This window comes from Coloeus monedula (genome assembly GCF_965178545.1).
Source record: "Coloeus monedula genome assembly, chromosome: 1".
Classification (NCBI taxonomy): Eukaryota; Metazoa; Chordata; class Aves; order Passeriformes; family Corvidae; genus Coloeus; species Coloeus monedula.
The window spans coordinates 7,407,933-7,432,628 of NC_138781.1; the positions used below are offsets into that span (position 1 = coordinate 7,407,933).

At 41.1% G+C, this 24,696-nt stretch overlaps 1 protein-coding gene across 1 annotated transcript in view; it reads left to right on the forward strand.

The window, feature by feature from the left end:
* Window positions 1-24,696, forward strand: part of DPP6 (dipeptidyl peptidase like 6) — a gene marked incomplete at both ends in the record, with an annotated part of 396,779 nt that overhangs the window by 334,583 nt on the left and 37,500 nt on the right. The window contains 5 exons of the mRNA XM_082277080.1: window positions 11,054-11,208; window positions 12,436-12,533; window positions 16,399-16,522; window positions 17,357-17,395; window positions 24,168-24,275. Of these exons, the coding sequence (XP_082133206.1) occupies window positions 11,054-11,208; window positions 12,436-12,533; window positions 16,399-16,522; window positions 17,357-17,395; window positions 24,168-24,275 (524 nt within the window). The remainder of the gene's footprint in view (window positions 1-11,053; window positions 11,209-12,435; window positions 12,534-16,398; window positions 16,523-17,356; window positions 17,396-24,167; window positions 24,276-24,696) is intronic.

Below are 24,696 nucleotides of genomic sequence, written 5' to 3' on the forward strand. Positions count from 1 at the left end.
GCTGTGCCTAGTGCTCAGCAAACACCCCACAAAACCAGGGCCAGGGAGCAGTGAAATATTGGTCAGCCATGTCCTCAACACAGCAGTGCTGCTAATGTAATGGATAGTAAAGATATACTAGTGGAAAAGGAGCTGCTATAATCAGTGGTTTTATTTTGTTTGGTTTTTTTTGGTTTGGTGTTTTTTTTTTTTTAAAGTGGGAATTGTCCTCAGTACTAAATAGGAAGTTTTTTAAGGGTAGAGCAGGCTATGATGACCTTGGAAATTCAGATTATGCTACGTTAGGTATTGTGATCTGTTGGGTAGATAAAAATGGAGCCATCTCCATCCTGCCAATAAGTGCAACAGATAAAGAGGGGAAAGGAGGGTATTTCTTTCCAAAGCCACCCTTAATCAGCAAAAAACAGCAGACAAAATTATCTTTGGTAGATGGGGATTTGTGCAGTATGGGTTACATTTATTATCTGGCAGGTTATAAGCTGTATTTTAATTTCCGGTATTTGCCTGCTACATCCGAAGGAACAATACGAGCTGGATCCACTGCATGTCATTTATAAGTCTGTGCATGTCATTTATATGGTAATGGGGGAGTTCCCCCTCATCCCCAGTGATTTCTGCAAAATTCTGCATGCTGGTTCTCAGCATATTTAGCTTTCTCCAGCGTAAATTAAAATGCACATTCATGATCTTTGAACAAAGCGGGCAGGGATAATTGGTAATTTGAGCCTGTTCTGTACAATGCAATTCAAAGTAATAGTTATAATTTGCAGTTAATTAATCAGGGCTTTTTTCCCCTTAAAATTCTTAATTGCCTTTCTATGATATTGATTTTTAATAAGTTTTATTCCTACCAGTTTTAGAGACAATTATACAGGCAATTTCTTCTCACTGTTACTGCATGGCTCTGTGTGTGTTTATATGTATTTCCGTGTATTTGGGGATATTTTTTCAGAAATTTTTATATGCTGGCTTATGGATAGAGTTTTTGTCAGCTGAAATTAAAAAGTTGAAAAGAATGGAATCAGTGTACGGCCAAGAGAAACAAGGTATAACAGGGAACAGAAAACTCAAATCAAAATACAATGAAATTTTTAAAGAATTTTAAATATCTGGAATTCCATTGCCACTATGAACAGTCAGCCTCATCTGGTATTTAATTCACTATCCAATTAAAACTCTCTTTAGAAGACTCTAATTGTTGTAGCTTTAAAGTAAAACCAGCAATCATTAGAGACACAAACTTTGGAGTCTCCAAGGAAATTAAGATGGTCATAAATTCAAAAATAATAATCTTGGCGAATATAGATGTACGTGGGGGTGGTGCCTGTGATGGCAAATACGCCTTGGGCACCGAGCACCCCATGCCTGACCAAGCCCAGCCCCATCCAACCTGACCTTGAATGACCAGGGATGGGGCATCCACCACCTCTCTGGGCAACCTGTGCCAGTGTTTCACCACCCTCATTGTAAAAAACTTCTTTCATATATCTAATCTACCCTCCTTCAGTTTAAAACCATCACCCTTTGTCCTGTCACAACAGGCTCTCTAAAAACTTGTCCCCATCTTTCTTAGAGGCTTCCTCCAAGTACTGAAAGGCTGCAAAAAATTCTGCCTGGAGCCTTCTCTTCTCCAGGCTGAAGAACCCCAGCTCTCAGCCTCCACAGCAGAGGTGCTCCAGGCCTCTGATCCTCTTCCCGGCCTCCTCTGGATCTACTGGAATTTCCCCACTGGGCATTCTGCACACCAAACCCACCGGGGTTTATTTCCTATCTCACTTTTGGGAGTTTCTAGGCTGTCACTGACAGCTGGAGTTGCACAGACCTGGTTGGTGCCCCTGCCCCAGGGACACAAATTTCCTTTTACTTTTGTCAGTAGATTTAGGGTTACTGCACACGAGTGAGTCTACAGCTCAAAAATATTGATAAAAGAAAGTGTTTCCTGGTAGCAGGGATAAAAGAGATTTTGATGGGTGGACATTATCCTGCAGGGATGTTTGTCTTTTCTTTTTGCTTACCTGAGTCCAGAGTGGAGGACCTTCAAGACACACACCCAGGAAGAACAGAATTCTGCTCAACATGCAAGTGCCACAACTCTGATAAACACAGTCAAACCCCACTGATCCATCAGTGCCATAATCTGATTACATACCATTACCTTCATTAATAATAAATGTTCCTGTTATTTTATAAGAACATTTTTTCTGAAATATTGCTGCAAGCTAATTTTAATTCTGTTTTTATCCAGCTCTCTTTCTTTTATTATTCCTTGGTGACTCTATTGATCTCAGTAGTTCCTCTGATTATTCAGTCCTGTAAAATCAGATTCATCCTCTGAGTCATTATTGATCTAAATCTCTCAGTTAGCCAGGTCCTGAGTCACTGTTCAAGTTGAAACCTCTGGGAATATTGCCATAACAGGGCAATATATACCCTGAGTGGTTTTTTAATGGCTGTTCAATTACTTCAGCAGTTTAAACCCAGTAAGGAATTAGGAGCTAAACCAAATTCAGTCAGTGTGCTCCAGTTCCCATTTCATGAAGCAGGGCTGTATTTTGCAATATTAACTGACATTTATTAGCACTCAGACTAGGTGACTAGCAGGTGCTGCTCAGGGTGAATAAATCATGCAAGCAATTCACATGAAAGACAGCTTGTGCAAGTGCTGATAAAAATCCATGGGGTTGAAGAACCAAGTTCTTTAACAGCAATGTCAGGCTGTTCAGTCTTCTTATCATTCATATTTCTTTATGAAATGTTAAAAGAGATTGCTTTTGGGCACTTGTGTTCTTGAACTATTGCAATCATCTAATGAATTTTTGGTTCAGAGGGTTTTGTGATCACTAACTTTCTTGATATATCTGTAGCTATTGAAATGGATCCCCTGTGTCAAGGCTGGCTGTCCATCTTCCTCCTATCATAAACCCCACAGATTCGTTAAGAACCTGTAACTTTTAATTTAAAGGAAAGGTGAAGTCGAAGCTACTTGAGCAGGTTTGAATAGAGTAATATTCAGCATATAATGAAAGCCTTGGTTTGTCTCACTGCATTGCACAGATAAGCAAATTGCATTCCCAGCCATAGCAACCTTTTCAGTGGCACCAGAGGGGTAAGGAGCCCTACTTCACCTGGGCCATGTGAATTCTCTCTGGTCTGGGCCCTTAACAACTGAGAAGGTATGACAGGACCTTGCAGAGGGCGTTTACCCACATCAGTGATCTACACTGCAAATTGCTCAGAGGATTTCTGCCGGGAAGTGTTTCTACAGATTTAGTGCCTTCAGCTAACAGGCTTTCATGAAGACCTGACAACAGGCTGTGGGTTTAAGTTTGTGCCAGGTGATGGAAAAACACGTTGTTATTATACATTAGTGGCAGACAGCAGTTTGCCACTGCGGATGGGCTTCCTAGATACATTTGCTCTGTGGAGTGACTGCTGGAAACAGGAATAGCTGAGGATAGGATCTCTAATATTTCTATTTTGATATTCAGCCCCCATTTTCATTATTACACATGGACATCCTGACAGATCACAGACCTGCCGGTGTCTGCATGTCAGTCTTGTCATCGTGGTCCAAAGGTGGTTACTGACACTGAGACTGACTCACACAAGTAAAGGACACCTACTAATTGTTAGGAGCTGTTGTGAGCATTAATCATTAATGCTTTTGAAAACTAAGGGTTCCTAAGGATGGGGTACAGGTGACAAAAACCCAGAAGGACAGAGAAAGAAGCTTCTAAAAAGAGGAGAGGGAGGATGTGGAGGCAACTCAACATTTTTCTGGTGTGTTTTTTTGGAAAGAGAACAGCTTTTATTGCAAATCAGGCCCCAAAAGACTGATGTGCCAACAGGATAGTATTGCTTTGTGTATGACACATGGTAAAACTGCCTGTCTGCTGTGATTGCACTGGAGAGGTGCCAAACCTCGTGGGGAGTTGCTCATTGCTCCTGCTGGATACCCAGGGTCCATGTGAAACCTGAGGGACAGCTCCTCTCCATGGCTTTTTGCACCTCAAGTGAGATTTCCAGAGCTGAGTGCACTCAGTGTGTCACAATGTGAAGGTGGCCTGGAGGAGACACTGAGCATTTTCAAATCGTTGAAGACTTCCCTTATTTGTAAGAATACATCTCAGATGACATCTCACACTTGTGTGTGTGTATCTGTTTTGTTCAATGGTTGATTGGGGTTTTTTTCTAACAAATCTCTTTGTAGGATTGAGGGAGATTTTAAATATTCATTATTTCTTCGTTATTACAGTCTGAGCTTGGCCTCCTGTGTGTGTTCTGTAGGGTCTGTAGAGGTGTACCTGAGGATAGGATCAGGCTGGTGTTCAATAAAACCAGCCTTTGAAGTCCCCAAGCACTCAAACAGTAAAGAAGGTTTGGCAGCTGCATGCCAATAACTTTATAAACAACACCCCTATTGCCCTGACTCATATGGCAAATACAGGATCCTTTAGTGTTGGAAACACAACAAATTAGAAGAATCAATGAATCAGGGGAAAAAAAAGCAACACAAACAAACCACAAACATTAAATCGACAATTTCTAAATGGGGTGAAATTAGTAGCCTCAGAAAATCTCTTGTGTCTGTCAGGAGCTTGATCCCATGTTAACATGATCTCATCCTGCTTCTTGGGGATTGGTATCCTAAAGACTGTCCTAGAGCAGCACTGGTGGATATTTCTGGTAATTGGGACTGTGATGAGGAGTCCAGGCTGGAGTGGTCAGGATTTGGCCAGGCTAGCTGGCAGAGTTGCCTCTGATGTGTACACTCTGGCTTTTCTGGACACTGTTTGCTCTTCATTCCCATGTGTTCCCTCAGGGATCCTGGCCAGGTATTAGCAAGCATCCCACAGTGACTTGTCTGCTGCTGGAGCACTGCAGCTTGTGGTGCTGTCACCCAGAGCCACGTCCATCTCACAGAAGTGAAGGTGGACCACAGCCCATTTGTGTCCACGTTTGGTGGGGTTTGCCTGTTTGCCAAGCCTGGGCTTGGCTCAGGCCACACAGCAGCTCTGGGGCCCACGTTAGAGATGTGGAGGTAAGACATGACCTTGCTGACCACACAGAACACAGGAAGAGTGGTTGCCCCCAGTGCCCAGCATGAACCCCCTGGCTGAAATGAGCTTCTCTCCCAGCCCTCAGCATCTGGCAACGGGGAGGCAAAAGCACTGGCCAAACCCTTGCCTGCTGTCTCAACACGATGTTCTGCAGGAGCAAGGGGCTGCCAGACAGCCTGAGCAGAAAACAGAGTGTGTTCCAGCAATTAAACCAGATGACTAAGAGGAACTAACGATACTTGCATCCCACACCTTCCCTGTGCTTGAGGAGATGCAGAACTCCTGGCTGGGCTCCTTTCCCGTGGATGAGGGGCTGCCACCTTCTCATGGCTGCTGAACACACGAGAGCTGCTCACCCTCCACAATGAGATTTGGGATCAAGGATGTGGTGTTTATAAAGTGCTCTCTAAAGCACGTCCTCAAGAATTCCACAAAAGCAAGTAATAGTCTATTCTTCCTAAGCTTGTTGCCTGTCAGTGGCAGAGGAGACTGTGTTCCAAGCAGGAATAAAGGGCCACAGGGATGAGCACTGCAGCTTGTTTTTCCTAAGGATCTCTGGGAGCACTGCAGCTCATTTTTCTTAGGGATCTCTTGGAAAATAGCAGCTTGAGAAGGATTGTTGTTTGCATCCAGATTCACAGAATATTCTGAGCTGGAAGGGACCCACAAGGATCATCGAGTTAAACTCTTCATGGCCTAAATGGCCTGTACAGGGATCAAACCCACACCCTTGGTGTTATCAGCACCATGCTCTGGCCAGCTGAGCTAATCTCAGGGTCAGGAACTGTTTAATTGGGCTGAACCCATAGTTTGCCCTCAGCCACATAGATTTTTATATTTTTCTATAAAAGGTTGTTGAATTGTTCAGTGGACCTGCAAAATTGCTTTTTTTTTTTTTCCACCTGATTCAATTAAACAACTGTGAAAGAGGATTAATTGCTCTGAAATCAATAGTTCTGCAGGGCTGTTGCTGACATCAGCACAAAATAATGTCAACACAGGAAAATGGAGATTGGATATGGTAATCTAAAACAGTTTTATGGTATTTGCATACACATAACTACTTTTTACACTCATTTTATACCTATTACAATGATTTAATGGAAGTCAGTGAAGGCCTACACTACAGCAACTGAGAGAAAAATTTGGTTGTATAGAATAAAAGGTCATTTTCCACAGCCATTCCTGAAACACATGTCTGTAAAAGCCAATGGGAACAATGAGCTTTCCTTAACTAAAAATACTTGCTTTCCCACTGTACAATAGTAATCGATTTGGACATGTGGTTGGTGCTTTGAGATGATGTAGTAATTGATTTTAAAACAGATGGCAGCTGTCAAATAAGCATTTGTATTTATTTGATGTTTCTATGAGAACCCTTGGGGTTTCACTATCTCAGTAGTCTTTGTTTTCTCCTTTCCTAGACCCTCTTGCTGTTCTCTGATCTCTCTTCCTCTCATGTTCTTTTGATGTGTCCTACTGACAATTTCTTTTGAGCTTTCTTTCCCAAAGTAAGCCATTCCCTTTATGTCAGGCTTTAATTTCATTTTGCTTAAAATTCCTTTTTATTAACAGTTTTAATAAAACAGCAAAGTATCTTCAGTACACCAAACACTTCATGATCTGAGCATCAGCTACAGTACATCACACAAACAGAACCATTGGCTACAGTCCCCAGAACAGCTGTGCTTTACCACAGCAATGAATAATACTGGTCCTGAGAGCTTTGAAATCTTAAACTGCTAATGCCTTCTAATTCTTTTTCTATTTTTTTTTAAGTGGTCCAAAAGAGTTGCAGTGGTACCTGCCAGACTGTCAGAGGACTTGTCTGTCCAAGAGTCTTTGCCGTCTTGTTCAAGTCTCTGTCTCTGTTAACTCAACTAGAAAATTGCAAGTTATTTGTGTCTTCTAATAAGAAGGCCCAGGAAAAATATTTTTCTTCACTTGCAAATTATTTCTTTTTCTCAGTTTTTTTCTCCTGATACCACCTTTTTCCTTTTTTTGTCAACTTCAAAAATTGGAAGAAATCTCTAAGCTACCAATGGATTTCTCAGTCAGTCACTGGTGGAGGCTCCATCTTTTCCCAAAGAGCAGGCCAGAACTTTGCCATTTTCAGCAGAAAGTTAAAATTCACGAATATCATTCAGGATGGACAAAGGCTGCAGAATTAGTTGGATTTTTAGAAAAGCATGAAGAAATGCCCATAGCCATGGCATTTACATGTGCTTATTAGCAAAGAGGAACTCTAACAGTCTAGAGCTCTGTGCAAGGTTGGGAAGTGGATTTGTCATGGAAATGTCTTTAGAAATGCCCCAATAGCAGGTTATGGTTCAGGACATTAAAACCATCTCTGTGGATTTCCAAATGTGGTGCATACAACAGTTTTTTTCCAGAACCTTCTGGTTGCCACTGAGATTCCACAAGATAAAGGCCTGGTGCTTTTCCCTGCATTGAGTCTATCAGGGAAGCCAGAGGTCTGAATGCACTTCACTGGGACTATTCAGTGCTTAGATAGAGGTGGACATGATAATTAAAATGTTTGAGTTCTATGGCTAAAGGTGCTATACAAGTATTAAAAAGAATAGCCAAATCCAGTAGTGAAGATTTTACAGGACTGGGGTGGATATTGTCCATGGAGGAATGAGCCAGAGGGCTTTTGGAGTCTCTTTGAGGCCCATTTCCTATGATTCCTTGAGAAGTTTGTTACCTCAGGTAAGATACAAGTCACCCATTTCACTGCTCTTGCAAGTACTGCTGGAATTAAATTGCAGTTTGAAACAAGTAGGTGGCTGCTTATCTTTATACACATGCTGGGCTAATTTTTGGTGACACACCTACTAGAAATGTCTGCCCAACTTCTGATCCACTGTTCAGTCTTTCCAGGGATTACCCACATTGTATCATAGCTAAGTGCTGCATCCAAGCTCAGATTCACCACAGTTTGTTACTTGGCAGCTGAGAACCGAAGCAGGGGACTTCTCATTCTTCTCTCTGATGGTGAGCAGGAAAGCATCCATCAGGAAACACATCCTTCAGAAGAGATGGCATTCCCACTTTGGGCAGCCTGGTTTGCTCTGGATGCTGCTCAGGTCTTGATTCCAAAGACAGCCACCCATGTAATGCACTAATGCATCAGCCTTGAATTCAGCTCAGGGAACATTCCTCTCCTCACACCTCTGTTACTGCCTCCAGTTTCTTCTCTCCTCCAGTGACATTGAAGTCTCTAAAATGGATATACACCCTGTTGTCACTGAATATACTCTGACCTGGGACTTCAAATGCCCTTACTGAGGATCTGTTAATTTAGAAAAGTCTTTGTTTCACACAGCATTGAAATGATCATTCAGTTGGGCCTTATTCAGCTAGAAGGATTAAAATACACATCCTGTAATACTCCCTCAGCACAAACCCATCACTGGCTAACACGTCCCCACTGCAGAGTCACTACTCATGAGCAGGGTCATCCCGGTGTTTTCAGAGTGGCTCATTACTGAATGTGCTGACATGGAATAAGCACTGACTTGCCTCAGACCCTGTGCTTGAACCCAGCCAGCAGGTCTGAACAGCCTTTTTCAGCTAAGGGAACCGCACACTTTATTCTCACTATTTTTCAGGTTTGTATGCCCTGTTGGGGCTGGCAGGAAAAACTGTAGAGAAAGAAGGAGCACAGAGCCACCAGGATCTGACTGTGAGGAGTCTCAGCAGCTCACTCACAGCATCCTGACATCATGTCTCTGCATGCTCTGGGGAAGAGAGCAAAAGTTTTTTGATGAGTTACCACTTTATGCTTTTAGTCAGGAGGTCATGGTCTATATAGGTAGGGGGGCTTTGGTGTTTAAGGAGAGCCTGGTTTTTCATACACATGAGGCAGAACCTGAACTAACTTTAAAAAGACCCAGCAATATTGAATGCAACTGATTTTCAGAGCATGTGCTAAATGCAAACACATAAGGAATAAACTGTCTCCAAGAACAAATTGTCTGCAAATCATTTTTTCTTTCAGCTGAAGGGAATTTCTGGTACTAACCTATTCTATATTCCATAAGAATATTCTCTGGTTTGCTAAAACTAACTGATCTCTCTAACAACAGCAAGGTCCTGGCTTTGTTTCAAGGCAAAGGTTCACTCAATTAAATCTCATTAACAGAGGACCACAAAACCTGCACTAAAACCTTTCTGGATGTATGACCTTCAGCAGAACTGCTTCATTAAGTCTGAGATCCTGGAGAAAATGTTTGCTGAATAAAGTCATTCCTAATTAATGTTAAAATGTCAAGGATTCATCTGCCATCCATCTTTACTCCTTTTTCTTTATGCTCTTCATTATCTCTTTAATGGCCAACCAATATAAAAGTCAAAAGCAACATCTTTTAAATGTACATATAACAGGTGGGACAGTGCAGCAGAGCAAATTTGCCAGATGTGCTTTCCCATGAAACATTTCTAACTTCCCAAATATCTTTCCAAAACCTCATTTACATGCTGCCATTAAGCATTGATTAATTAATTTGTTATTTATGAAAACCATAAGTACTGAGGATTAATTTTCCCTTGCACCCTCTCTGATAGTACCTTGAGTTTTATTCCAAGCCATATGCAAGTCTTGATTAACAAAGTGTTTACTTGCCCCGTGATGAATATAATTGTCTATTCTCCAAGGATTGCTCATCCAATTTTTTTTTTTTTTTTAATTAAATCTTCTCTGGTGAGTTTCTGCTCATCAGAGGGACGTCCTAGTTGGACTGGGGGGGTCATCAGACGGTGGTGTAAAAACCTGGTGGGTCTGAATTCAAAAAATCCTCATCTCTTTTTCCAATGACCGGTGATGGCAGCAGATATTGGAGCTGCTTGGACCTGTGCAGCAGGACTTCATGGTGAACATTCTGCAGCCTCTTTAATTTTTATTCTCACATTAAAGTAATGGGACCCATCTTCCTGCCCATCAATCTGTACAGCATATGCAAGCCCTTCTGGTGGTTTAAATAGGAATGACTCACATGATATTAAGCCTCTTAATGAAAATGGATTACGTTATTGTCTTTCACAAAATGGGAGGTTTAAAAAAGCCAAGTTAATGTCTTCCAAATGTCAGTAACTGGAGACACTTTGGACCAAGAGTCAATTTTATAGCTTTTCTGCAAATCTGTAAGATAAGTTCATCTTTACAATGAAGGATATTAGATGATATGGAAAGTATTAGAACTTAGAAGTTATTTGAATTCTAATTTAATGAGAACTAGTATTAAAAGTAATTTCACATGATGGCAATATTGTTTTCTCCCTACATACCTGAACTCTGACATGTTTGCATTGACATCTTTCTAAGTACCTTTTCAATGGCAACTACATTACTGAGATCTCAAAAATCCCAAAAGTCAGTGGTATAAAGGATCAGGCTCTAACCCTGGCTACTTATGGCAAATTGCCTTGTAAAAGCGATTTAAAATACGAAATAGGGACAAAAGTCAAGGTGGTATCCAAGGCATAGACTCTGAGGCCTGGTATCTTGTTCTGAAGCCTTTCATAAGTTACAGGAAATTGCTATATTTGTTTATTCCCAACTGGCAACAGAACTTAGGAATATTTAAATAGTTGCTGAAGCTCTTTCATAAGCACTGTTTGAATTGATTGGTATGTGTCTAGTCGGATGTTGTGAACTCTAATCATGTGCAGGACACACGGCAGGAGCAGCAGGGCCTTTTGTGCTGTCATGAATGTGCTTACTAATATGAATAATTTGATGTTTCTTCAGCAAAGGTAATTAAGCCTAATAACCTATAAATACAGAGTAATTGTTATCAATTGTGTTCATTTGTGTATATGGCATAATTTGATGAGTATTTTTGATTGATATTCCTGTGGCATCCTCCCTGTGCTGTGATTAGACTGGGATTTTCATATCTGCTCTGTTTCATTTGTTGCTAAATAGTAATTTACCTCTAATAGCCCTTTTTTTTTTTCTGTCCTCTCTTTTTTTTTTTTTTTTTAATTAGAGGAGATCTTGAAGACTCACATTGCTCATTGGTGGTCTCCTGATGGCACCAGGTTGGCATATGCAACAATTAATGCCTCCAGAGTCCCCACCATGGAGATCCCGATATATACAGGCATCATTTACCCTACTGTTAAAACATATCATTATCCAAAGGTAAGGGGAAATAAAACAGTCAGTCCTGCTGTTCTGTTGAAATAAATAATTGTTTCTTTCCAGTAGACTCAGACAGGAGACTAATAATGCACGCTCACAGGCAATGAAAATAAACACATCCAGGGCAAGATCAGCTGTTCCCCAGTGAGCGTGGTCTCCATTACTCTTTAGCTGCATTTGTAAAATTGCAGTTTTCTGGTTCTATGAGAATTAGTAATTCTATATACAATGAAAATAAAATTTAAAAATCCTTGCTTTTTACGCACACAAAAGCAATTTTGCTTCCACGCTGGAATGGACGGAAGTTGGATGGTGTCTGAGAGTTTGTCTCCAGGATGGGATTGTTGGTGTCTGTGGGTTTGGAATTTCTATATTTCAATATTTGGATATGTTTATATTTAGATATATTTCTATATTTAGCTTTTATATTGATAGATAGATAGATAGATAGATAGATAGATAGATACACACATACATACATATATTCTTTATTTAGATATATTTTCTTCTGTATAGAAGGAAAATGTAGTATTTGGGCTTCCTTAGAGTATCCAGGATGGCTTTATGTCAGTGGAGTCATTGGTTTTAGAGATTTGCTGTGCCTGAAAGACAGAAAAGACTTAAGAGCCAATCTCCCCTTGACTGCAGAGACCTGCAGTGGGTGCCCAGCCCTGGCACAGCTCTCCACCAGCACAGACTCACTGCTGCTGTTATTGCTGTCATTTCCTGCTCTAAAGCAGTACAGGGGTGTCTGCTGCAGTCATCCCTTCTGGGTTTCTTGCTTTAAGCACTGATTGCCTAAGACCTCACATACTGGTCCAAATTGAACCATAATTCAGCAGGAGAGATACCCAGATATATGCAGGGTTTTTGGAAATCACAATGGCTCAGCCCTTTTCCTATAGTACAAACTGAATCAGTATTTTACTATATCAACCATCATCCTGTTAGAGAACCTTTTGTCAAAAGATGCAGGAAATAGCAAAATAGTAGAATTTTTTACTAAGGGTAGAAGAGTCCTGAGTAAAATTGCCCCTTGTTTGTGCATACCAACCTCCACACCTCTGCACCACATCCCCAGATTTGCAGTCTCCCTGTGAAAGACCACAGCAGTGCAGTCCATATCCCCTTCAGTGGGAGTGCTTTTTATAATCCATGGGGATATAATAATTCAAAACCATTCTGTGTTGTATATTATATGGTCATTTATTAATTTTTAAAATCTAGGTTGGAATGGAAAATCCAACTATTTCTTTGCATGTGATTGGTCTGAATGGACCCACTCATGACCTGGAAATGACTCCCCCGGATGATCAGAGAATGAGGTAGGTGCTTTCTCACCCTGGGATACTGGCCCCAGTTCCCTTGGGGTTTTAGATCAGAGTCTGACTTTTTTCAAGATCATTTTACAGTTTTTAACACCAGACCTTTCTCTGCTGCTATCAAAAAGTTTAATTTTGTGTAAATCTGCCTAATTTTTTTTCAAATTATTTGTCTTTTTATCTGTATTTTATAGAACATTATATTAAAACAGGTTTACAGTTAATAACTTTAAAATAACCTAAACCCATTTATGCAAAAGATGATGTGTGACCTGTGGCCAAACACATGCCAAAAGGGCATTTGCCTTTCAAAAGTACAACTTCAGACCTGTGTACAGCAGGTGGGAATTCAGGATCACAGTATTCCCATCACAGTATCAGATTGGTGGCACCTGAAAAACATAATTTCCTTTTGGTAGCATTCTCTTCAAACAGAGAGATTCAGAAAGGTTTTAATTACAGCAATAACTTCTGACTGCAGGATCCAAGTGTTGCTAATAAATTTGTTCTATGTGGTTATGGGTGGCTGTAATTTATTTGGTTGCAATCAATATTGCAAAATGATGCAAAATACATCATAATTAATTAGCTCCTGTATATTTAATCAAAACCACAACCATTGCCATCTCTAGGGATGATAGAAGTAGTGCTGTCAGAGCAATAGGGGTGCACTTTCATTATGTGTATGTTTTCTGAAATGGGAGGATCAGTGTGATAAAATTTCATTGAAATAGGCAAGAGGGATGTACTACACATTCAGTTAGAGAAGGGAGTTTCAAGAAAGCAGGGGAAGCTGGTGATAAGGATCTTCCAGCAGACACATCCTATCTGAAGCATTTCAATGTGCTCGGTGCAGATGATATATGGACAGAGTGGCATTTTGTGTTCTTTTTATCTGGAGCAAAGTGATTTAGTACAATTAATAAAGCTGATGATAAAGTGAAGATATACCATGGCCTTTTTTCCTTCAAAATTGAAAGAAGACAGAAATTTTCCACAGAAAATGGATATTTTTCAGTTAAAAAAAAAAAAAGAAAAAAAAAGAAAAAAAAAGAAAAAACAAAGCAAAGATGATGATGGGAAAACATATTTGGGGGTGAAATGCACAGTATCAATCACTTGTTGTTTTTAAATATCTTTCATTGTGAACATTTTTGTCAAGTTTTCTCCAATGCCATGCTTTTCTGTAAAAATAAAGAAAGTGAAAGGAAGGGGTTGAAACTGAAGGGGGGGGAAAGTAGTAGTATAACATTTAATGCCTGACAGGCATTTTTTATTTTGGTGAAAACCACCGGACCTCAAGAGTTTCATCAGCAGATGGTCAGAACTGGATCATGATGCAGCTTATTTCTTATATTTGCATCTCTGGTGACAAATTGAGGAATGATGTTATCTCCCTGGAGTGCAAAAATCATCCCTGGCCCTTGCATGGGCCAGAAGCAGACAAATAATGGAAAAAACTCAGACAACTCCAGTCTGGATCTGAGACAGGAGTTGTCTGTGCCCCAGGGACCATGGGCTGGAATGCTGCCTGTCCCTTGGCCTGTAATAAATCACTGCCTGTTCTTTGTGGCGTTTGTGGCTTTGTTCCCATGGTCATACTGTAGGTATTCATATTGTAGAGTTGTTGGGGATGCCTGCCTCCAGGAAGCAGCCACAGACAGCTGGGGCATGAACTGGGGTGCTGCACAATAACCAGTCTCAGATGATTGCAAACCAAACCAACAATGTCTTTACTGGGATGGCGAAATCCATTGCAAGCTCAGGATGGCTCCACCCTCCCTGGCAGGGCTCAGACAGGGTGTCCTTTCCCTTTTGCTCTGATGTGGATGTCTATAAACGCAGCGGTCGAGTATCTGCGGGTACAGATTTCGTTCTATGGAAGAAACAGGTTCTCCCTTAAATCAGCTCCATATAAAAAGGGACAGGTCAGGCAGAGAGGGCTTGGGAAATGCACTGACTTCCTGTGTTCTCACCACTGGCTGCTTAACCAGTGCAGCTGCAGGAGCAGCAAATGTTTAAAATTATCTGAGATGAATCGCACCTTCTTGTCTCATTTCCTGTGCAAAATGGGAACCATAAAGCTTGGTTGTCCTGTAGAAGAGATGTGAAGGGAACTAAATGAAATTAAAGACTCCACACTACTCAGAAACTGGAATAATGACTATATGCAGTTATCTGTGGGCTGAGTTATCCCTAGTCTTGATGGCTGGGAGAGGCTTCAGAGAGAAATTGAGACTCCGTGCCCTTCTCTGGGGTTGTAGGGAACACCTTGATACACCTAAAATAATAATTTAAAGTTCCTGATAAAGAACTGTGGCTCCTGTGTTCAAACAGTGAGAGGGATGTAAAAATGAATATATGTCCTTGAAACTTTAAATTGGATTTATGGAAAAAATGCTCCAAGCCACAATAAGTACTAAAATCAAGTTCCTTTTCTGGGGAGACTGAATCTGCTCAGTTCATTTTGGAGAGAAAGAAGAGACAGTTATACAGTTTAATTTTGCCGTGTTGTTTTTTTCCTCTTAGGGCCTATGCTGTTGCTGATAAAGAGTAAAATTACAATTTTATTTCAGGCTCTAAATTTTCAGACTGCTGTTGTCTCACCTGGGCATATCCTTTCCCCCAGTGCAGTAGATGTAAGCATTGAGGCCTTTTGTTCCTTTTCCCCCAGCCAATTTCAGGCACTAAATATTACTGAAAAGTACAAAATCAATTTCCAACTTGTTCTTTTCCTAGACAAAAATCTTTGTGCTTTTGCCCTTTCTCTTCAGTACATGCAGGAGCTCTTGCCAGAACATGAAGGACTCTCCAGCGACACAGCACGTTATTTCCAATGAGAGCAACAATTCCTTATACATATTTTATAGCAAACAAATGAACTAATAAATTTTTTATAGACTGTATGCTGTAAAAAGTCGTATTATGCTTTAAGGATGTCTTGGCCCACATAGCCCAGCAGTTTATCATAACATCACCAGCTTTGACGGTTCAGCCGGAGTTGTGCCGTACAAATGAAGTGGTGGAGCCCTGAATTGCTGCAGAGGTGGATGTCTGGTAGCACCATGCCCTGGCTCTAATAAGGCAACCATCAGTGAATTTATTCCTGTATTTTCCAGCCCAGCCTAAGTGATTGCACTCCTCACTATTGTACAGGACTTTTCCTGAAGATACCGATTACAGGACTGTGCCGCCCACACCCACGATTTACTCCAGGCATCATCACAACCTGAATATGTCCAGCAATAAGATGGTGCAGGGAGTGTGGGAGGGTGGTTTTGCTCGTGCAAACTATCTCTGCTCATGACTTTATGGCAACCAACTGCATCTGCTTTACAGAAACCCTGTGTCACTCCAAATTCTGTCCTTCTTACTATTTGTCTTTTACTGCAACACTCCTGGATACTTTGGTGTGTAGTTGGAATACTCAGAGGCCATCAACTTTTCGTAAGCATAAAGAACCCAACCATTGATAGTGATGGGTCTGAGTCAGCTCAGGTTAGTGTGCTCAGAATGAAAATGGGTTGCAATTTCTTTTCCACCTGTGCATAAGTTTGTAGCTCCGGGCAGTTCAGTCCTTCTCGGAAGACAGAATAGCTTGAAAGACTCTTTATCTCTGTATTCGTCTCTTCTTTGAAAATGACTTCCAGAAGTGGCAGATAAAACACCTGCACAGCCCTAAAGATGTCATTTTTAGGGGTTGAAATCCATACATAAAGCAGCCTAGAGACATCAGCACACGATGTTCTTTAAAACCATCAGTCTCTCCTGAACTGTTTGCCTGCATCAGCCCCCAACTGCTCTGCCATGTGGCAGTTCATTAGGATGGCAGCATTGTGATTTGGTTTGTGCATGTCTGTGTTTGCAGGGACTACTACATCACCATGGTGAAATGGGCCACCAGCACCAAGGTGGCAGTGAACTGGCTGAACAGGGCCCAGAACGTGTCCATCCTGACGCTCTGCGACGCCACCACAGGGGTTTGCACCAAGGTAGGGGAGATTAGCACAGCAGTCACTTGCCATCAGTGTTCATAACCCATGCAAGGAGAAAGTATTTAAGTTATTTTACATGATGAAAAGTCAGCTGGCACACGTTAATTTAGGCAGACAGAATATAAACAATGTTCACAATTTTTAATTCTTTTTCAACACCTAGAAATCCAAAAACATTCTCTGTGTGTGTGAGGGAGAGTGATTACCTGTCTTGATATCCCTCACACAAGCTCACACACCTCAACAGTTTGCGGCCTAAATATCTTTGCAACATTCTAGCTGTGTTATATGTATTTAATGGCATTAAAACCAGCTCATGCTTATCTACACATGCCTTAATTGTAGTTAATTAATCCCTTCTATAAATGCACTAATACAAACGGTGTATTGGTATAAAATCTGGATTAGCACATTCCATCATTTAAACTGACATATGTTTCCACTGTATAAAATTGTTCTTCTACATCCATCCCTTGAAAAAAATGATGCAATTCTGTGCATAGAGCATGGTGAGAATTTTTTTCTTAATAATTTTCATTTCAACCTTTATTTATTTCTTAAGAAGCTTTATTTCTTTGGGGAATAATGTATCTTGTGGATTTATGTGTTTTGTCTGTATGAGTAAAATGCTTTCTTGATCTAGTGAATGCTTATCCATCAGGGAAGAAAGTCAAGGAAAGCAGCCACTTCATTCCACTCCAGAAACAAATATTTGAACAGTTTCTTCGTATTTCTGAACAACCTTTCAACTACAATCTGACAGCTTCCTGCATCGATAGGCAAAATATAATATGTGACAAGTATGGTATTAATGATCTTTTTGTGTTTCAGAAACATGAAGACGAGAGCGATGCCTGGCTGCACAGACAGGTATGAGTGATCTTCTCCTTGAGGTCAAGGTTTTGGTAGGATTATTGTTTCATTGAGGTTTTCCCCAAAGAGAAAAACTGATTTCTGGCCCTGAGAGAGATACTTGGAAGATGGCATCTACTCTGGTAGGTCCCACTGTTCTTAGCCTGGAATTTACTTGTATTTAAAAGAGATGAAAGGCTGATGTTGGTAGAAGACCACTCACTGGCAGTGTCTGTAGAGGACTCATCAGCCTCAGAGGGAATCCTTCATACCCTACCCTCATGCTGATGATGATTTAAACACTGTGGTGGTTGTTTTCTGGTCATTTTATTAAGAGGATCTGTGTCCATTCAGGGACAAAATCATGCAGATAGACTGTTGAGACAGTTAAATATCATATGTAACACTTGCCCAGGAGTCAGTTTGTGACCTCAGATTACATTAAGCTGCTCTTGAGAGAGAAGCTGTGATCTCAATTCAGCCACAACACTGAACTGTTTCTCTAGCCTTGTGTGAATGCCAGACAGGGAGCAGCATGTCCCATAATATCTTGTATTGTATGTTTTTCCAAGTCCAGGATTAAAGCATTTCAAATTTTTGTCACAGCTTGTTCAGAGGAGCCAAGAACCTGTAGAAATGACACTACATCCGTTCACAGCAAGAACAATGCTCTCCTGTGTTCCAGTGGCTGTCCTGCAGCAATGGGCTGTGTGTGATGCAGATGAAAATCGATTGTATATGGGGAAATAGATTTTGTGCCCCAAGCATTTCAAATAATCTTTTGCTGATATCGAGTAAAAATGATGCTGAAGTAGTCTTTACATTCATAAGGACCATATTGGCTTGAGTAGGAAACAAAAGCTTTAAAGACAAGCCAAATCAAGGGAAAATTAAATTGCCTGGATATTGTATATTTAAAAAAAAACCAACAAAAAAAAACCCCAGGATTGATTTATTTTATAAGTTTGAGGACAGTAGTAATCCTTTAGTTGCTATGTACTGCAGTATAGTAGAAGTTGTGTTTTATAATATTAATGCAGTACAGTGGAACTTGTGTTATTACACTGCTCTGGTTATTTAGTCACCTACCACGTGGACAGGCATTAAAAGATGGTGCTTTATCCTCAATATCTGAAGTAAATGGTCTGTCAGTCCCTAATGGGCCTGCTCTAGGGAAATACATTTTGTTTTACTACATCTCCAAAAAGCATATACTTAGTTTGAGAGCACATACTTAGTTTGATGTTAGAGAAGGATGTTCATTACAGCCAAATGAGTCAGACATCTCAGTGCTAAACTAAAATAACATTCTCTATGGACTTTGGAGACATTTGATAGCACCCTTCAAAAGCTTTTGCACGAGTCTGAAGAATTATATAGCTCTTTTGCCTCTATTTCTGACAACAAAATTACTTAAAATTCTAGTTTTGACTGAATATGATTACTGGGATAATTGTATTTTCTATATTTGCCTTTTATTCTATGACACATTAATCTAGATAACTGGAAAGGTATTTTCATGGCATGTGTGTCTGACTATGAGGATGATTTGAAAATGTTAAACACTAGTTTGGGTATACTAACCTCTTCCAGAAGGAGATGAATTGCACACCAGGCAGCTGCTGAAGGAGCTCAGGAGTGTGGCTCAGCTCGGGATGATGACTCCTTGGCTGAGACATTTTAATATAAGTATTTGCAAATGAGCCAGGTGCTCTGTCCCCTCTGGAGACAGCCAGGGTGGTGGCAGTGGGGTCACACAGCCAAGGGACCCTGGGCAGGGTTCAGCCCACCACAAAGACCTTCTTTGACAGGTGTCCCAATTTTAAATCATTAGGACCAAGGAATCAGCAGCTTGCCTCATTCTTTATAATACTCCTTCAAAATTCTCCGTGTGCATGGTTTGAAAAGCACACATAGGTTTTGCCTTTTTCACAGGAATTTAAGTGCATCCTGGAATTAGGGACAAACTTCACAGTTGACTGGGGGAAGGAGATGAGGAGAAGATCCTCACCAGGGATGTGAGGAAGTCTCCAAGGATGACAGGGTTGACTTTTTTCAGCTTTCTGAAATCCTGGGAGTTCTGAGATAAAGCATACAAGGCATGAATTTGAATTTTGTTGTTGTAGTAGTTTGATGACTCCGTGGCATTTAGCAGTCTGTCTACAGAAGGTCATAGTAAACAATCTCATGTTTCCTTCTGGGCTTCAGTTAGTGAATACATTTTATGCAAGTCCAAAATCTTTAGAGAGCCTCTCTCCAACACAGGCAAAGAGAAATAAGGCAACCACTCCCTGTGCAGCTAAAAAATAGGATAAACTACTCAAAGTATAATGAGAAATACACAGTATTTACACAGGTTTTGCTAGAAAGTATCTGTCACTCTTTGTCAGATGAGGTGGCACATGTTCACTAAAGCTGCCCTGGGACTCTGGAAGTTTATACTTCTTTTATTTATATACTTGCTTGTGCACTTCTGAGCCCAAGAGCCAGACTCAACTTCACTCATACTTTTGCTTAAATACACAAATTGTTTGAAACACTAATTATAGCTGTAAGCAATTTTGTTTCAATTTTTGTGAGGAAGCCATTTTCCAATAGTACTGGGGATGGTCATATACAGGCAATGAGTCAGCAAGGGAGAAATCAGACAATATCTGAGCACCTGCTGAAGATAAACTTTACTGGCATTTTAATTGGTTTATTTATTTAATTGTGCATGTGGCCTGAAAAAAATTTAATTATAAACCAGGGTGCAATTGCAACTCCACCAAAGGCTGCAGTCTTTCACATTGACGTTGACAGGACCAGGAGATTACCATAAAATTATTTAGAGACCTCTAACCTCCAAAACTGCCTGTGTGGGCTGGCTGCCCTCCCCTGATAACAGTTTCTTTGGGTTGCATTTTTCTTTCCAGTCCCTATTTCCCCTGTGTTTCAGATGACCTCAGTCTGAAACTGAAGACTTGCTCTCTTAAAAGGCTGAGATGTTGAAAACCTCGCACCATTTTTTTTACTACTCCCTTGCTTTGATCCTGCATAACCCAGAAATGAATCTTACATGTAGTTAATAGGAGGCATGAAAAGAGATTTTTAAAATAAAACCAGATTCCAGAGGAACTTACAAACAGGACCCACTTTTTTCACTCTGTAAAACTTTTTTCCATGTAATTAGCCCATAACTGACCTAATTTTGGCCTAAAGACAAAGGATGCAGCAGAAAGACGACCCAGAGTCCCATAACTCCAATACTCAAATTCATCTGCCAGAGATAAAAAAGCAGCTTCTGGCTACAAACAACCTTTTTGATGCTTAAATGGAGAGTCCCCATTTCCTCCAGTGGAGGGGATGAGCACCCAGACACATGGGATCCTCTCCGGTTGCTGACCCTGATTTTGGTGCAGCTGCCCTGGCTTCTGGGATGGCCATTGGTGTGGCCAGAGATGGCCTCATCTGAGCATGGGGACAGGGATGGAGGATGAAGCTCAGCATTGCCCCAGGGGCTGAATGTGTCAGGAGATGGAAAGAGATCTTCCCCCTGTGCCCTAAAGAGGAGGGGACTGCATTGTCCCATTAGAGTCGGTGCACACTGGGTGTTTTCTTTGTTGGATTTACACAAAGTGTTTGCCAATATGCAAGGGGTTAAAAGGACTCGTGTCACACCTATCTGCTTATCAGAGCTATGGGACTGTGACACTAAAAGTGCTGGGACATTTCACTGAAAGAATAAATGCCCACACAGCAAAATCATTAATGCTGGGATCTGGGCAAAGGTGGATCAGACAGACAGGGCAGGAGACTGCTGAGGAAGGGAAAATGCATCATAGAATCAATTGGAAAGGATTCAGTTATTCAGATTAATTTGTTTCCTTCTTAAAACACGAGGATGAACCAGAAAATAATAATTCTTATGGAAGTATAACTCTCAGTCAGTAAGAAAACCAATATGCAAAGAATCTGCTTTGCCACTGATTTCTGTGAGGAAAGTGTGGAGTCCAGCCAAGAGCATGTGAGGCACTGTAGAAGAACAAGAGGCTGGGATTGTGTTGAGCACAGACAAACCAGTTTGGAGCTGCAATGGGTGGTGCTGAAACATGATGATTGTTTGACCCATGATAATGCGTGCGTGGTTTTGGTGGAGCTGTACTTCTGTGTCCATGAATCTTTCATACATTCCAACTCAACCATAAATCAGATAATTTCTCTTTCAAACTTTTGTCCCAGTGAATATTTCATCATGCAAATCCTCGAGGCTGGAGACACTTGTGCACTCCCCACCATCCTGTATGCACCTTATCTTCCCCTTGTTTTACCCGAGGAGTCTTCCTCAGCTGGCTGCAGATCCAGTGATGCTCAAACACAATTGAATTCACTCTTCTTTTTTTTTTTTTTTTTTTTATTTTTTAATTGTTCTTCTTTACTCTAGGACTTTGAGCCTTTCTCTAAGACCTACAGAAGCTCCAACTGCATTTAGCACTGTCCCCTCTCCCATCCCGATTCTGCCAAACTTGGGATAAGCCACAGAGGCACTCCTTGTTTTCTTCTCCTGACCATTTGCAGATACATTGACTTGAGTTGTGCAGCTCTGAGCTCCAGCACTGAACCCTCCAGGAGTTTCAGAGCCCTCCAGCAGCCTCCCATTACCTTCTCTTTTCCAATAAAGCTGAAGTATTTGGTGACATAATTTTCTCATATTTCACCGTCATCTACAACAAAAAGACTACAGACATTTGAGACTATATCCATATCTTTATCCTTTAATTATGTATTAATGAAACATGAGTCTGTTCAATCCCTTTTTGCACCTACTGATACCAGCTGTGGCCATAAACCTCCTGTGGCAAAAAAACTTCCACATATTCCATGCCTACTGCATAGCAAAAGTATTTTCTTTTACTAGAATTAAACCGATGTATTATTTTCAAGGAGGGCTGTTCTGTTCTAGTGTTGTGGCATTCACTCAAGAATGGTCAACCAAAGGCTCAGACAGCTCATATCACATGCAGAATATTTTAATTAGGTAGCTCCCTAAATTACAAAATCCTGTTCCGTGAGAATTTCAGTCTGTCTCCTCATTTACCACCTGGGATCAGTCATCTCTGTCACAAAGTTCTGACTGCATTCATGTGTTGTCTTTCCAGCAACAGGAACATGCAAACAGGGTGCCTTGTAACATCAGCCCAGTGCTAGAACCTCACACCTGTGCCATGAACTTCTTTCCCCTGTAGCTCTGAATGAATCTCAAACTCATCTGCACAATGCCTGCTCACGCTGGCAGAGACATATTGCTGGAATATATAATGCAGGAGGCACAGATACAGAAATGGGGGGTGAACTCATTGCTACCTACCTCAGGAAAGGAAAACCTGTCAAGCAGAAGGTTTGCCTGAGTTATCACAGTCATTATTCAATGAGGTTTCTCCTGTCATGAAAGACATTTGGAAATAATACAGAGTTTCATGTTTCAGGTTCCAGAACAATGTCAGAAACAAACGAAACCATTACTTCATAGATTTGCAACAAGCTGCAAATGGGCACATTTTAAAATATACTGAAAACCTAAGCAGGAGAAAATAAAAGAGAAAAAGAACAGTTCGAACACCTAATAGATCCCTGACAAATCTGATGAATAGTGGAAAAGAATTAATCAGTAAAGAACAAAAGAGCAAAGAAACATAGAATAGGAATAATGGGTTAGCTTATGGGAGGTAAAAATGTTTATTCCTTTGCTGTGCCATAAGTCTCCCTGTGTGGCCAGGTTCCTGCTGGTTCAGTGTGGTATCTTGGCATGTGCCAAGCAGAAAATCAAGATGTTTGGTTAGCACTGAACTGCAGAGGACCCAGAAGAGGCTGGCAACTGTATCCTTGTTGATTGCCCTGGAGGAAGAAGGGTCCACAAAGCCCAGCCAAGAAAGGCAGGGCTCATCCAGCCACAGAAAATTCTGATACCACAGAAGAGCTTTAACAGAGGTTCAGCTTTTTATTTACTCCCAACTAGTCAAGATTTAGAGTTAGCTTCATGTAGCCAGTTCTCTTGGTACAGTGCTCCTTTGTCCCACCATATGGACCATCCTTTGCCCTCCCTGGTAATCTGCTGTTCAACCATCTCATGCAGCAGAGACTTCTCATGTGCCTCAGGGTTCTTGTTCACAAAAATAAGACTCCCTTCCAGGAGGTGCTTGCTTGCCACATGTGGTGTTTGATTTTCCTTCTGCTGAGTCTCTTCTATCTCTGGGTGAAAGTTCCAGTCACCCAATAAAAGTCAATCACCACATTCACCTGGGAGCTCTGTGCCAAAGAGAGTTCTGCAGGAGATCCTCTCCTTCATAAATAATTCAGTGGGATAAGCATTTGTAAGACAGTAGGAAAAGACAGCAGTTAGATGCTGTTCAGTTGTGTTTCCTCCGGGACAGGAGCAGAGAGGTTCTTCCAGCAGGGTAAACAGGGTTTGTCACACGGGTACTAAAGGCTGTATTCCAAGTCCCCCAAGCAGTCAGCTGTATATGTGTACTTTTGGCATTGCAAATGGGAATTGACTTTGTAGCTGAGGAACTCGCCTTGCTGCCTGTCTTCCAACAGCTGAAAGGTGTCTGCTTTCCCAAGAGCAAGAAGCAATAATCCTCAAAACTTTCTCCAATTTTCAGCAGGCTCTTTGTTTGCCTCAGCTTGTTGTCAAAGAGCACTTTCTGTTTTGCTGTGAATTAATTTCACAGGGTTTTGGAGTGCTGAGCTAATTCTAAGTACAACCAATTAACAATTAACACTAATACACCTAATTTTGCTGCTTATACAGAATGAAGAGCCCGTTTTTTCCAAGGACGGTCGGAAGTTTTTCTTCGTCCGGGCCATTCCCCAGGGAGGACGTGGGCACTTCTACCACATTGCCATGTCATCATCACAGGTGACTCACTGCTGCTGCTGCTCTGGGTCTCACCTGAGGCAGACAGCAATAAAAGTGGTGTCTGTGCTTGCAGCAGCGAGATGGGGAGGTGCAGATGTAGAAAGGTCTTGTGCATAAAATAAAACCTCCAATGATGCTTTATTGGGCATAAGATAATGTGAATTTCCAAATGAAATACTTAGAAGAAAAAGGTCAATCAACTGTCTCTTTCCAAGCATTATTATTGTTTTGGTTTAGTTTTGTAATGCCACCTTAGTTGTAGATAAGCAAATCATCACCCTGCCATAAAGGATTAAATAGAAGTGTGTGGGCACACTGGATTAGAGGAAGGGGTTTGAAGTTGCTCTGTGCTGAATTCACCTCATTGTCTTCAGTGGAGTCATGGTTAAGATGATTCTGATTCTGTTTTTTCTATGCCTGC